The 13,997-nt window shown below is 39.7% G+C and overlaps 1 protein-coding gene across 1 annotated transcript in view; it reads left to right on the top strand.

The window, feature by feature from the left end:
- kcnn3 (potassium intermediate/small conductance calcium-activated channel, subfamily N, member 3) overlaps window positions 1-13,997 on the top strand; it is a 45,457-nt gene that overhangs the window by 6,579 nt on the left and 24,881 nt on the right. The window contains exon 3 of the mRNA XM_018680471.2: window positions 5,483-5,578. Within this exon, the coding sequence (XP_018535987.1) occupies window positions 5,483-5,578 (96 nt within the window). The remainder of the gene's footprint in view (window positions 1-5,482; window positions 5,579-13,997) is intronic.

The following is a 13,997-nucleotide window of genomic DNA, read 5'->3' as shown; positions in this document are numbered from 1 at the left end:
CGCTACCTCAGCCTCTCCATCCCCCCTCCATCTATGACATTTCTCGCAGACATTTACTGGGAGACCTTTACGGACCTTTCTCCGTTAGACCACTTACAGTGGCTGCGTGATGCTTTTCAGACAGTACATGAGGATCATCAGGGAATTAAACGCACCAACTGCCACCATATTCTCTAAAGGAGCTATCAGCCATCTCAGCACTTCTGCACTACTCTCCCCCTTCTCTCCTCCTCCTCCTCTTCCTCTTCCTCTCCTGTCCTCCACTCCACTCCACATTCCCTTCATCTTCTAGATCACAGGCTTCTAAGAGACGGTAGATCCCACAGGTCTTGCTACTAACAGGTACAAATATGCTCATTTCTTTCAGTTTATCAAGGCTAGGCTACCTCTGTCTGCAAGTGTGAGTGTGTTGGTACACATGGGTGTGTTAGAAGTTGCATCATCCGGCATTAACGTAAACATTCACGTCACTGAGTACATGTCGTCTCCTCTGTGTATACACACCTATAGTGTGTGTCTTAATGTATTTAGCTCTGCCATATTACAACCCATGGATGCACCTGCCAGTGTGTGTGTGTGTGTGTGTGGATGTGTGTGTTCACATCCTCCTTTGTCTGGATTTAATTGAGTGTGTAGGGCTGTAATGGTGTGTGTCAATGTGCAGTCGAGTGTGTGTGTGTGTGTGTGTTTATCCTGGTGAGGTGACATCGCTCCTCTGTCTACTGCCTGTTTCCCTGGAGACTGATTGCAAGAAGGCGCTGCTCTGACAGGGAGAGAACCCCAAGGCTAACTTATTACAACACACTCACACACACACATACACACACATTCATATTCATTACCAACACACGTACTGAGCGACTTATCACTACGAGGATAATGTGTTGGTTAGCGACATGTATCTGCTGTGTCAATAAAGGTGAGGTAGGGACAAATGGGGAAAACCCTAATCTAAATACTACCTGGTTTAGTGTGTGTGTGTGTGTGTGTGTGTGTGTGTGTGCATGCGTGCATACGTACATGTCTGGCTGCCTGCTGATTGAACTAAAGAAGCTCAAAAAGCTCATTATCTCCACATGCTGTCCACCAAGCCATTGATCAATACACACTAATCACACACTTATGCACAGTTGGACCAAAGGAAACAGGAAAAGAAACACCGTTACACACACACACACACACATATGCACAGTCATACATGTAACAAATGCACACACATGCAAACATAAAGCGTATGCCAGGGATAGTATCTGACAAGTTGTACATTCTACAACTAACCTTCATGGTTCTACACAGGCTGCTAGCTTCACTGTAGCTAACATCATTTCAAAAGTCTGATCTTTTCATTCTCAAACAGTCTATCATCTTTTTTTAACAATAGCTTAACATTTTGTGGAATATACTTTCTTGCCAAGTGTTAAAGGAGAAGATGGACAACACTTTCATATTCATACATTGTCAGGTGCATATGAAAACACGTAGTTAGCTTAGTTTAGCATAAAGCCATACACAAACAAAACTGTAGTTTTAGAGGAAGAATGCTGTTATTACTGTAATATAATATAATAATAATATTTGTCAATTAGCCTAGCACTAAGCCTTTTCATAGCAGACTTTTTTTTTTTTTTTACCTGTGGACATATGTGATATAGAGGGACAAGCACAGGTGTTACTAATAATATTAACAATGGCTCAGTAATCTGGTCTAACTCCCAGCAAGAAAGCAAGTTTTTCACAATGTTTCACATTTTTCCCAAAATATGAAACATTAATTGTTTACACAAATTTTGCAACTTAAAAGTTCTTTAGCTAAAATCCAATTGATTCTTGCTGCATCCACGTGGCCACAAATTTCCACAGTATGTATTTCATTGTCTGCCCGTGTCCGTGATGGTCCACACTGACTGACTGACTAAGAGTGGGTTTGTTTTGAAGACAAGCTGTATCTGTATGATTTATCTTTAAGACACACAAATGACGTTTTCATGCTGGTTAGCCAAATACAACAAACTAAGGAGCTCTTGTCCTTGCTGTCAGGAGGTTGCCATCTTGTTTTCCAGTGCCACAGACTATAGTAGTTGAAGTATGAACAAACCTCAAGCTGCACATTTAATACTGGTGCAAACACCTGCATTAGAGACGTCCCATTACTAGAAATCAATTGTCCCCTGTTAGATAATCAGCACTGAGAATTCTCAGTGGTCATGGAATTAGTAAAAAAAAAAAAAAATTTAAAAAATAGTGTAGTGACACACACGTCATCGTCACAGTCGAGTCATCTGCTATAAAGGTAGAGTAAGTGAAGTGGAAATATGCAGAAACATAATGCTCTTGACTGGGCAGGACTGAAAAAAAAAACTGAATGGCCAACAGACGGCTGGAGGTGAACGCAGTGAGAGAGGGGGGAAGTAAACTCAGAGCAAATCACAGTTCAGCTCTCCATTGTGACTGTATATTTAAACAGATTTGCTGCTGAAATCCAAGTCTGCGTTTCTCTCAGCACAACAATGTGGCATGCTTTGCAACTAGTTTGGTTCAGTGAGTACAAATGAGATGTTAGCAGAGGTAAGACAGACTGAGACAGGAAGAGAGAGTGCGAGCAAATAAAGACCAAAAGACAGGTAGAGCATTGGGCAAGCTGATAGAGGAAATCAGTGAAGAGCCAAAGCTAGATGGTATTTTCCCAGTGTTGTGCAGTGGCCCATAACCACACTGATATGAGCAACAAATGAACAACACTCACTCAATGCTCTCCTTGTGTGAGTCTGTCTAGATGTGTTTGTGTTTTTATGTGTGTTATATAAATGGTAGAAAGGACACCCAGTCTCATATTCAGTCCAATAGATTTTGATAATTATGGGGAGAAGAGAAATGCACCAGTGAGGATTAACAAACTAGACTGTGTGTGTATGTTTGTGAGTGTTTTGTGATGTTGAATTAATAACATTAAGGCCATGAAGAATCTACAGAGATCCTAAATAGACACAATAACACACTAACACACTATTTTCCAGGAGGCTGACTTGCAATATATATTCATGAACTAAAAATGCAGTGTAGATTCTGCTTAATAACGTCATGAAAGCAAGGCTGAGTAATACATGTCTAAACTCAGTGTGCACACTCAGATCAAGAGTGTGCTTGGTGATGAATGCTTAACAGCATCCTACTTAACAACTGAAATATCTAATTTGAGATGCTGCACTCTTAAGGTGGCTCAACTCTTCCCCTGAAGAGGACAGCAGGCTGTCGTGTTCATATGTGACCTTGGTGATAGTGAAAATGAATGCACTTGGGTCTTTTTGTGTATTATATTCTGCAATCCAAAAGTGTTAGTCCTTGAGCTGATGTAGACAAATGAATTAGTTTAGCAAGTGTGGCTTTCAGAAACCGAGGCACTGAATGCAGCTAGTCGTATTTCTAAGGCTTAGAAAATGAGTCAAAGTTTTGTTTGACTGCTGATTCCTGACATTTTGCATTTTTGAGCAGGATCTTTGTGTGTGTGTGTGTGTGTGTGTGTGTGTGTGTGTGTGTGTGTGTGTGTGTGTGTGTGTGTGTGTGTGTGTATTTCAGTGATGGGTTGGGAGATGTTTTAAAACAGTATTGGCACTAAATTACTCAAAAAATTAAAAATTCATGAATGACACCTGAAACCTGGTGAACTACACAAAATCCAATTTCTGAAAAAAGGTCAACAAGCCAATATCATTCTAACCCTTACTCATACTTCTGCTTGTTTATAGATAGACATACACCTTAGAGAGAAAAAACATCGTACTTTTGCCTGAAACTTATATAGTTGTTATTGGTTTTTTTCCTTTCTTTTCCTCTAAATTTAAAGGATACGTATAGTGAGAGTCTATATTTTAGTTATTCTCAACAAATCCAGTGAAAAGACCAAGACTAAGAACAAACTGATCCTGTTTGTAAGCATTGCCTGTTTGACCAAAGCTTGATATACAGTATCTCATTCCTCTGAGCCATAGAGCTCCATTGTTGTTAAGAATACATTAGTGAGCCACACTGTTGCATGGGGTTTTTTCATACCTCCATCCAGTTGTAAATATTTACCAAATGCATATTAAATAGTCCAATGCAAATTTACTCTTTACCGCTGTTTGAGTAACATTAGCTAAAAACAAGTTACCTGCTAGAAAATAGGTATTTTATTTGTTTTCTTAAATTGACCTCTTCAGTGGAAATGATTTCACTTGGGATGAGAGTCACAGATATTGTAGGGAAGTAGGAAGTTTGAAAGTAGAAGTGGAGGAGAAATGTTGTGAATTTTTGATATTTAATAATAATCATTAGATTTGTTCACAGTAAGAAAAATAAAAGAAAGCCTCATGCTTTAATGTCTCTTACATGCAGGATCTGTTGATGTTTGACAACTGAAACAGGGCATAATGTGGTTTAATAGTGTGCCCCTGATGACTGTGCTTTATATAATAACTACTTCAATTGATTAATTACACTTATTGCCAAACTTATTATTATAGTTCTGTACTTTATCAACGTAATATTGTAATTATGTTTCCCCATATTCAGAGTTTTACAACTGCTGCCTCTGTGTAAAGTTTCACCCCTGGTGAGGCAAGTTTCTCTGGTAAGAGTTATCTACCAGTGTGAAGCATCAGTGTTGTTGCTATGGTTACCTGCAGTTTAATATACCCTTTGCGCCGATTTAAAATGGTGATTAAACTGTTGAGCGTCACTACGAATGGGTTGTCCTGATGTCGAATTTTAATGGACATCTGTCAGCCAAACAGAAATAGATATATCCCGTGGCTATGGTATGATGTAGTTCAAGTACTCTGCTTGATATGTAATTACAGAAATCTTTCTATCTTCTTTGTGTTGTGAGACTTGGTGATGAGACTCCTTTCACTGTCTGAAATGGATCGCTACAGACACTTTCCTTTAGATACTCTGTCTGCAGTGCTTAATGTAGAATACGAGTGTGTGGTTGCATAAATGTGGGAATATACAAATGTGTTTGTATATATGTGTGTGCACATGTGTATGATAACTCCAGTAAGTGTTGCTGTGCTCTGAGTCTGTGAGGTGAGGGGGTTAAAGAAGCCACTGAAGTGCTATGAGTTGTATTGATCGGAAGTTCCCCAGCGCATTGATTATAAACCCTATGAAACCAGACAAGTAGAGGATTTAAAGCTCGACTGCAGAGTGATATTGACGGGTGGGATACTACCATTCTACTTCTGTTCAGCCTTTGGAAAGTCTGTTTTGTAAATGTTAGGTCTTATTGTCTATTCTGAGGCAGTGCCGCTACAGTACACATGCCATTTTAGCAGAGAAGTGACACAGGACATCGTGTGACATCTGGGACATTTGGCAAGTTCAACCAGACTTTGAATTTTAAGATTGTTTTATTTTTCCTAAGTGTTTTTCATCATTGTACTCTGACTATTAAACCATGGCAAAGTCAATTTGATTAATGGTTTGTGTGTCTTTCTCTCTACAGAGCTCCATGTATTCTCTGGCCCTGAAGTGTCTGATCAGCCTGTCCACAGTCATACTGCTAGGCCTCATCATAGCCTACCATGCACGGGAAGTTCAGGTAAAATACAAACACATGCATCCACAAGCAGATAAATACGTACTGACACATACTAAATCAAAGGCATGTGTTTGTCAGCTTTGGTGTCATAGCTTTGCTGAGAGTCTGTGTGTGAAGTATTGAGCAAGAGCTGGAAGGTGTTTAGCTTAGCTTAGCTTTAAGACTGGAAGCAGGGAAAAACAGATAACTTTGCTCTTACAAAATCTGCCAGCATTTATAAAGCTTGCTAATTAAGATGTTATAGCATTTGTTTAATCTGTACAAAAAGTTACAGCATAGTATAATTAAAGTGTCAAAACAACAATTTGTGTAGAGGAGTTATATGTGAGACTATCCTAACACATAAAGAAGTCACCGCACCAGGCCAAGAAACAGTTCTGCACATAACACACTGTAAAACAACAATCTGGAGAAAATTAGTGAGCTTTTTAACTGCTGATAGGTAGATTGTGTTACCTTTGGACATAGCCAGGCTAGCTGTTTCCCTGTGTTCGCAGTCGTTAAGCTAAACTGGTTAAGCTAAGCCTAACCAGCTTAGCTTAAGCTAAGCCTAACCAGCTGAGGGCTGCAACTTCATATTTAGTGAAGAGATATGAGTGTGGTGTCGATCTTCTCATCTCACTCTTGGTAAAAAAGCCTTTTGTTTAGCAGTGGTTTTCTTCAAATATAAACAGAAGCGCATCTGAGCTGCATCCGTAGTGTACACATCATATTGTGGTCCCTCAGGCTCCCAAGATAGACCAGGGGACTCAGGTGTGTGTCAGCTCCAGCCAATTAATGACATTAATGAGAGTCTTAGTGGGATCAACGAAACAATCTGCATGGCTTTGCATCGAGTAGATACACACCGAATGTTAAGTACACACTCACTCAATAGATGCACAGAGAACACACATGCAAAGGCTTGCACACACAAGGCACACAAACACACACAGACTCAACCTCTTGTAAGGCTGAAACAATCGATCAGAAATGCTTTCATGCTTCATGACATCTGTTTTGCTGTTTGTCATTTCACTAATATAATGGTACCACAGTCATTTAGCCGGGGTTTTCATCTGAAGCCATTTGCAATCGATGCACATTGACTATTTATGGGAGCCTTGCGGGAATCAGACCCAATGAGTGCCCCCACACCAGCTATTACTCCCACCAGCTAAACCACGGAGCTACACTCATCCATCTAACCACATATTAGTTTAATGCCGTGACTTTTTTTCATTACATCACAGCTTGGATGTTGCTGGAAATGTCTATTAAAGTTCCAGCGGGTCTGTGATGGGGATTCTGATGTAGTCTGCTCCGAGATTCAGGCTCTCCGTATGTGGATCAATAACTAGATGGCTGTTGCTTATTCACTGTCATACACAGGGACTGATAGACTGTAATCACTCCATAACAGCAAGGGTGTATTAAGATGCATGAAGAAAGGGAGCCGAAGAAAGGGAACGGATGCACATGTGGTGCACGTGCATGTGTGTGTTTGCGTATATGGTTAAGCGTTCATTGATAAAAGAGCCCTCGTTTCTGCTCTCGCAAGTTTGATGTCACATTCGCATACGGAGTCAGTCATCCACCCACACACACTGTGGTTGCTGCACGTGACAGGCACACTAATACCGACAGGAGAAGAAGAGATTGAAAAGAGCTACTGTAAGGCCAACACAGAGAGAGAGAGAGATAGAGAGAGAGATAAAACAGTCTTCTTAATCTCTTTGAGAATTAATTCCTTTTGATTAAATGAAGTTAGGAGTTTGGGGAGGGTGTTGTGAATGTATGGGTGGGAATCGCAGCAAAGTGGTGGAGGTGGTGATGGGATTTAACCTAAAATCACTTCTGATAATAATTTGAGTGAGGATAGTGATCATTTATATGCATTTTTACACCACAGCAGCTAACCGTTTTAGAGGATAATTCTGGTTTATCATGGTATCAGTCTCATTTTCACTGTTTTGGCCATTATTTCTATCGACCGCTTTAACACTGCACTCACCAAACTATCTGCTGAGGTCAGATACATTGGGATCATATGGTCAGACAGGTTCTAAAAAGCCAACAGTTCAGCCAGACAATCTAAACCACTTTATTAGGAAGTGAGGCCGAATGTGAGCACAGCTGAGATGTTGGTATCAATTCATCATTGCACGGTTTGCCTTTGTTTTCTCTTCCAAATGGCCTAAATTAAGCTAATCTGGGGTCTTGGTTAAAACCTTTATAATAAGGAGAACGCTTGTTCATTTTAGCCCAGAGGTACTTCCTTTTAGTAACATTGCCAGATTAACCTGATGTGCCAATAGGTCAAGTGGAATTAACACTTTAAATTGTTAATAGAGGTCAATTTCTCTAATATTCACTTTCCTTTTAGTTTCATTTTGCTCTTTTCCATCTCCTGAGGGAAATATCTGACTGTTCGGCTTTAGATGTTTTAGCTCCCCTATGTTCACCAGCTAGTCACTAACTGTATGTTGCATCTGTCTGCTGTTTGGTTTTTAAAGGTTTTTTTCACTATAAACAGCGACCTGCTGCAGCTGAAAACAATGCTGATGAGATGAGAATGAACCAAAACAGTAAAGTTAATGAAATATTGATTATGTGAAGCTGGAGTTAAGACGTGTTTAGCCTAGCTTAGCAAGAAGACGGAGAGCAACAGTGAGCAGCTAGCCAACTGACGACTTTAAAGGTAACTAATTCATACATTGTGTGCTGTTTCTTTTTTAACCCCTTTCATTAACATAAATATAAAAATAACAATTTGCGGTTGTTGGGTTAGTTGAGTTATATGCTTTAACAGCTGAATGCAGTGACAGTGTGCAGCATCTCAGTCTTACACATAGATCTGTGCATGTATGCCAAACTGCTTTCATGTATGTAGGCTACACCTGAAACCATACATGTTTCTTTACATGCATGTTAATTTTATTATTCAGTACCTGCCTGCTGGTGCCAACCCTATTTGCTTATATTCATGAGCTGCATAAGAGAAACTGGTTTGTCTGTTTGGTTTTTTATTGTTGGATGGTTCGAACACACAGACACACACACACGCACATCATGAGAGGTAATGTCGTGCGAAATGAAAGGCATTGTTCAATAAAGATCTCATTCTCAGATTATGACACACTCTGCCGGAGCATTTTGCCCAGCATGTAACAGGATATTACACACATGTACACACACAACATGCACGCACACACACATACGTATATACATTTGCACAGAAGGTTGGAGAGGCAGAGTCGCTTCAGATCAGAACGATGTTATCAGGTTTAGCTGGCATTTATACTGCCTTTCTCTCTCCCTCTCTCACTGATCTCCATTTTTTCTCCCCTCATGTCTTTTATCTCACAGTACTTTTTGTTTACCACCATCAGCATGCCTCTCTTTTTCTTTCCTTTTCCTCTCTTTCTTTCTTCTCCTGCTTCTCCGTCATTATCAGATTAGATCTGTCTCCCTTCTCCTCCACTGGGCTTCAATTCAATTTTGTTGTTGAGATTCACATCCTTTATTCTTGATTCCTCTATTCCCCTGTTACTCAGCATTCAACCTCTCACCTATTCACCCTTCTCCAGTTGTACTTTAACACTCGCCTGCATTTCTCTCCTTTTAAAAACCCTCACACTTCTTTCTTCCCCTTTTTATCTTGTCGCCTTTCCACACAGTGTTTCTTTTGCCGTAGTCCTCTCTTGCATCTTTCCTCTGCCCTCCAGTTTTGGATGTTTTTCTGCTCTTCCTCCTCTCTTCCCTGTCTCCCCTAATCTGTCAGGGGACTGCCCAACCCAGCTGTACTCAGCATGAAACAAGGAAAAACAATCAATTCAGTGCAAATCATCAGTAATCATCACAGATTACAAATATCCCTCTTATTCACTGCCATCAAATTTAAAAAAGAGCTCTTATTAACTTCTGACAGTAATTAGATAATTATTCTCTGTAAATGGGAACATGCTGTAACCGACAAGAACATGAAGGGAAACTGGGTGTGTTTCAGAGGTTTTTGCACTCATGTCATTCGAGCGTTACAGTGAAAAGTGACAGGCTAGGGACGCAGGAAGCTGACATGAGAAATGTTTGATTCAAAGTGAGAACATTGCAGTTTTGTGTTGTGCTTAGTCAGCTGAGCCACACTGACAATCTTGGGTTCGTTTCTTTCATTTTTAATCCAGCAAACTGGAAAGTTAAATCCCAGCCAACCCCCCCCCCCCCCCCCCCCCCAAAAAAAAAAAAAAAAAAAAAAAAAAAACAAATGCTAACTTTAATAAAAGTGCTGTTGATGTAACTTTGATTTTGTTTGGATTTCTGTCCTGTGTTTAGTTCTGAGTTCTCATTTTATTTGTTTACTGTATGTTTAGATTAAATCGGAGGGGCGCAAATTAGCACATTGCCAACTTCTCTAAATCCTATAATAGGGATTTATTTCTAATGTTTGATTTTCATCACTCATGTTCCAGCATTTTTGTGGTTGGCTTCCTTTTAACTAATGTTGTCACGGTTTCACAAGTTCTCAGTTGATCTCACATCCTTCCTCGAGCAAGCGTGTGTTTTCACAAAGGACATTTTGTCAACGTTCGAAAAGCACAGGTGTAAGTGATAAAATGAATGATGGTTGAATTCCACTAGCTGCTTCGGTTTCAGGGTCCTGGTGTTGTTTGTGCTGGCTTACTGTCACAGAATTACTGTGACACCTGAATGAACACAGCTATTGTTAATGTTATTTGTAACACCGGTGCTTTTCCTGCTATGACAAGTCAAAATGACTGCACTGAAAAAGTCCTAAGAATTTCAAGGATTCACCTAAAACCTAAACAAAATGCAGCAAGGGTTATAATTGGAACAAGAAGATAGTTACCCTCTCATTTTCATTGTTTGCTCAGAGTATTACATACAGTAAGTAGTCACAGGGAGATTACTATCAACTGTAAAATTTTAAAAGTCCTGATTGTTTACAGTTATCTATGATTAATGATGTTATTAATATATTAAGTTGAAGCCCAATTATATTTGCTCCAGAGAATTCTAAGTGTTTGTTATTGTGGTCTGTGGGAGTGTCTTAATTGATACTAGTAAAGATATTACATCACAAGCTTTATAACACACCAGTCAGTCACGATATTAAAACCAGTCACCAGTGTTAATGTTGTGGCTGAATGGTGAATACTGTAGATAAAGAACTAAAAGTCAAACAGAGACATTTTCACAAAAATGATAAAGTAGTTCTTGTCGTCCCTGTTCTTTTCCTTTTCCTCTGCGGGAAAATAAGGCTTCTCCTTGTCCTGATTATGTCTTAAATCTTGGCAAAAATGAACAATTCTCAAGTGCTTGTTCAGGTGGTTATTGGTGTATCACGTGGTCAGGTATCCAGTATTTCAAGCACTGCTGTGCAATTTGCATAAATGAAGACTGGACTGCAAGTGGCTGGCAGATCCTGCTGGCTCTGGCTCTGTGAAAAAGTTCTGGCTTTTTTTTTTCCTGAAAGCAATCAGCTATAAATCATCTCAGCTCTTAAAAGAACTGTTTGTTCCTTCATGTCTACAAATGTACTTCAGCACAGGCTGGGTGTGAGTTGGATCTAAAGTCTTTTTAGCTTCACAGGGAACTACAAGAAGTTTACACGATTGCCTCCAGTGATGTCACATGAGTCAGCATCAGTTGAGGCTACAAGTTTGGAAATGAAAAGAAATCTGTAGTGTGGACTTAGAAAGAAGTGAGCTTATTAGACCACTGTAGCTCACTCTTCATCTCTGCTTCATGCTTGCACCTCAAGGCTGCATTAGCCACTGCTAGTCTTTAACCAAACTGTTGGCAGTAATGTTGGCTTTTGGAGAATGCATTTGGGAAAAAAAGCATGGTATCAGATTTCCTGGTTCCTGTTAATTTCCATCATGATTCCAACAGTGTCATAGGAGTGCAATGCTAAATTGGTAGAGCACTTGATGTTTGGAAACTTGACATAGTTCAGCAGTGAGGTAAGAAAGAATTTAGGGATTTGGGACAGTCATATCAAATCTAGGAATACAAAAAAAAAAAAAAAAAACAGGATGAGTATTGCTGAGTGAAATTTTAATCTGCTGCACAAACACTTCTGGAAAACAAGGGACAGAGAACTGTATGTAAGTGCTTGTATGTGCTAATATGAGTGTTTTGAGACCAAGAAACCCCTTTAAACAGATAAGGTGCATTATCTTATCCATTTTTTTTTTCCTTATTTGATTCTCAGGTCTGCGTGATTTCTGATCATATTCACTTTGCAAGACATTGTGAATATTCACTTATGGCAATTTATCAACCCCTTCCCTTCTCTGCTTTCTGCGGAACATTTTAATAACCACATTGTATAAACACCAATAAGAAGAACTATTGCTATTAAAATTAAGATTGGATTAACTTGAATAGTGTTACCATGGTAACAATACCATATTCCTGCTGGACTGTGACAAATCATTTAGTATTGTACATACCTTAGGAATCGTTTGAGATATTTCTTGCATGCGTAATACTAAAAAAAAAAAAAAGTTAACGTCTTTACAGAAAATTTATTGGCAGAAAACACTGTAATGTCTGCTGCCTGTGTCCCCAGGCACGGGCCTCATCACTGAGCATTGAATAAGAGTGGAACAGACTAAAAACACAAAGTGATCGGAGCTCAACCTGCAATATTAACGTGATGCAGTGTCTGGTTTTGTAACCACAGTTTCACTGACAGTGACAGTGTGTTTCTTTCCTTTTTTTTTTTTTTTTTACTACTGATTCAAATTTTCTTTTAGACAATATTTTTTTCTACCACAGATTTTTTTGTAACAGTGTTTAGACAAATTCTTAACCGACTATTTTGAGGAGAGATGGTTATCACCACCACTCAGTAGACATGAGAGAGCTGTGATTGACTTCCCAATCTGTGCAACCGCATGCCATTAGTCTGAGTTAACATTGCACCCAATTGACCAAGATTGGTCAGGAATAATGGAGACCAGGGATTGAAATATTATTGGTCTAGATGATGATGAATCAAAAAAATTACCCTAAAGACAGCTGTTACTATGAATCACAGTTTCCAAGTGGCCTTTTGGCAAATCAGAGGGATAAATTATTCACAGGGCCAAAACCAGGCTAAATGTTTGCTTTAAAAACTCTTTCAGAAGTGAATAGAATATAACTGAATATTTCAGAAGCTCTGCACCTTATCTTTGATGTGTTTCATGTTGTAGCATCCAGGGATGTCTATGCACGTTCATGTATTTGAAGTTCTGGTCTGTTGCGTGACTCACTAATCTGCCAGCTCACCAGTGGCCCCTCATTTCCTTCACACACACACACACACACACACAGAGAGAGAGAGAGAAACTTTTACATACCTGGCAGCAAGCAACAAAGTACTCTAAAACAAAAGGATTCATTTTAGCTTATAAACTTGCAAGAAATCCAGACTTGAAAGGCAAAAATTGAATTGTTGTTGAAATTAATCAAATAGAAACTCTAAGAGAGTGTGTTGTGAGAAAGGGATATTTCTCCAGTCCATTAGTGCACTTTAAGCATTAGTGAACTGTGTTATTCAGTTACTTTTGGAGGATTTTAGAAGCAGTCCATTGATCAAGAAGACACCGGCTTGGCACTCACAGCCACTCAAACGCAGGCAAGATGGCATTAGGAAAATAAACTGAGCAGTAGTCTTCCACAGAGGGTTGTGTTCTCTTATTTAAAGTGAACCTGTGGCCCAGAGATTTGTAATCTTTGGATGGTCATTTCATGATGTCATGTTCTGCAGATTCTGCATAATGTACATCCACCCTGGGAATTATAATGGAAAAGAAAATGAGAGGGGCATAAACAACAGTGCGCTCCTTAGACTGAAGACATGAAAGAACCATTTTGCCCACTTATTTCCAAGAAAAGTTAATTTATCAGATGCCATTTGTGTCTTGCTAGCCCCTGGCCATTTTTAGCAGCACAGTATGTCTTTCATATTTGCACTGAACGAAGGAAATTCCTGGTCTCAAGACACCACTGGTGGAATCCTCTGTTCACTTCTCACAGCTGCTGTTTTTAGACTTTCTAGTGACAAACTAGACAACATCGCTCATGCACACGCCGCAACCCATGAACCTTTCCTCATCTCTCGCACTTTCCAACACTTCCTTTTCACCTCTGCAACACCCTCTCTCCCCTTTCCTTGTCTCGGCTGTGTAGAAACTGCCACGGGGGTGTTCCCTCAGAGCTGCAGTTACAGTCTAGGAAAGCGTGTTATCCTCTCTGCATATTCACGTATATCTGGGTGTGTGAATCTGTGCCTGTGTTCTTGTGTGCGTGTGTGTGTTTGGCTCACCCCAGTTATTTTCTGCCAGTTCCAGGGATTTCCGTGCTGTTGGACCCAGACATTTCCCATAGGTGTGACTATGCGTGTAAAAGTATGCATGCGCGCTTTTCA

The sequence above is a fragment of the Lates calcarifer genome, linkage group LG15, assembly GCF_001640805.2.
Source record: "Lates calcarifer isolate ASB-BC8 linkage group LG15, TLL_Latcal_v3, whole genome shotgun sequence".
Classification (NCBI taxonomy): Eukaryota; Metazoa; Chordata; class Actinopteri; family Centropomidae; genus Lates; species Lates calcarifer.
Note: the sequence above shows the minus strand (reverse complement) of the source record. Positions and strands in the feature narration are given on the sequence as shown.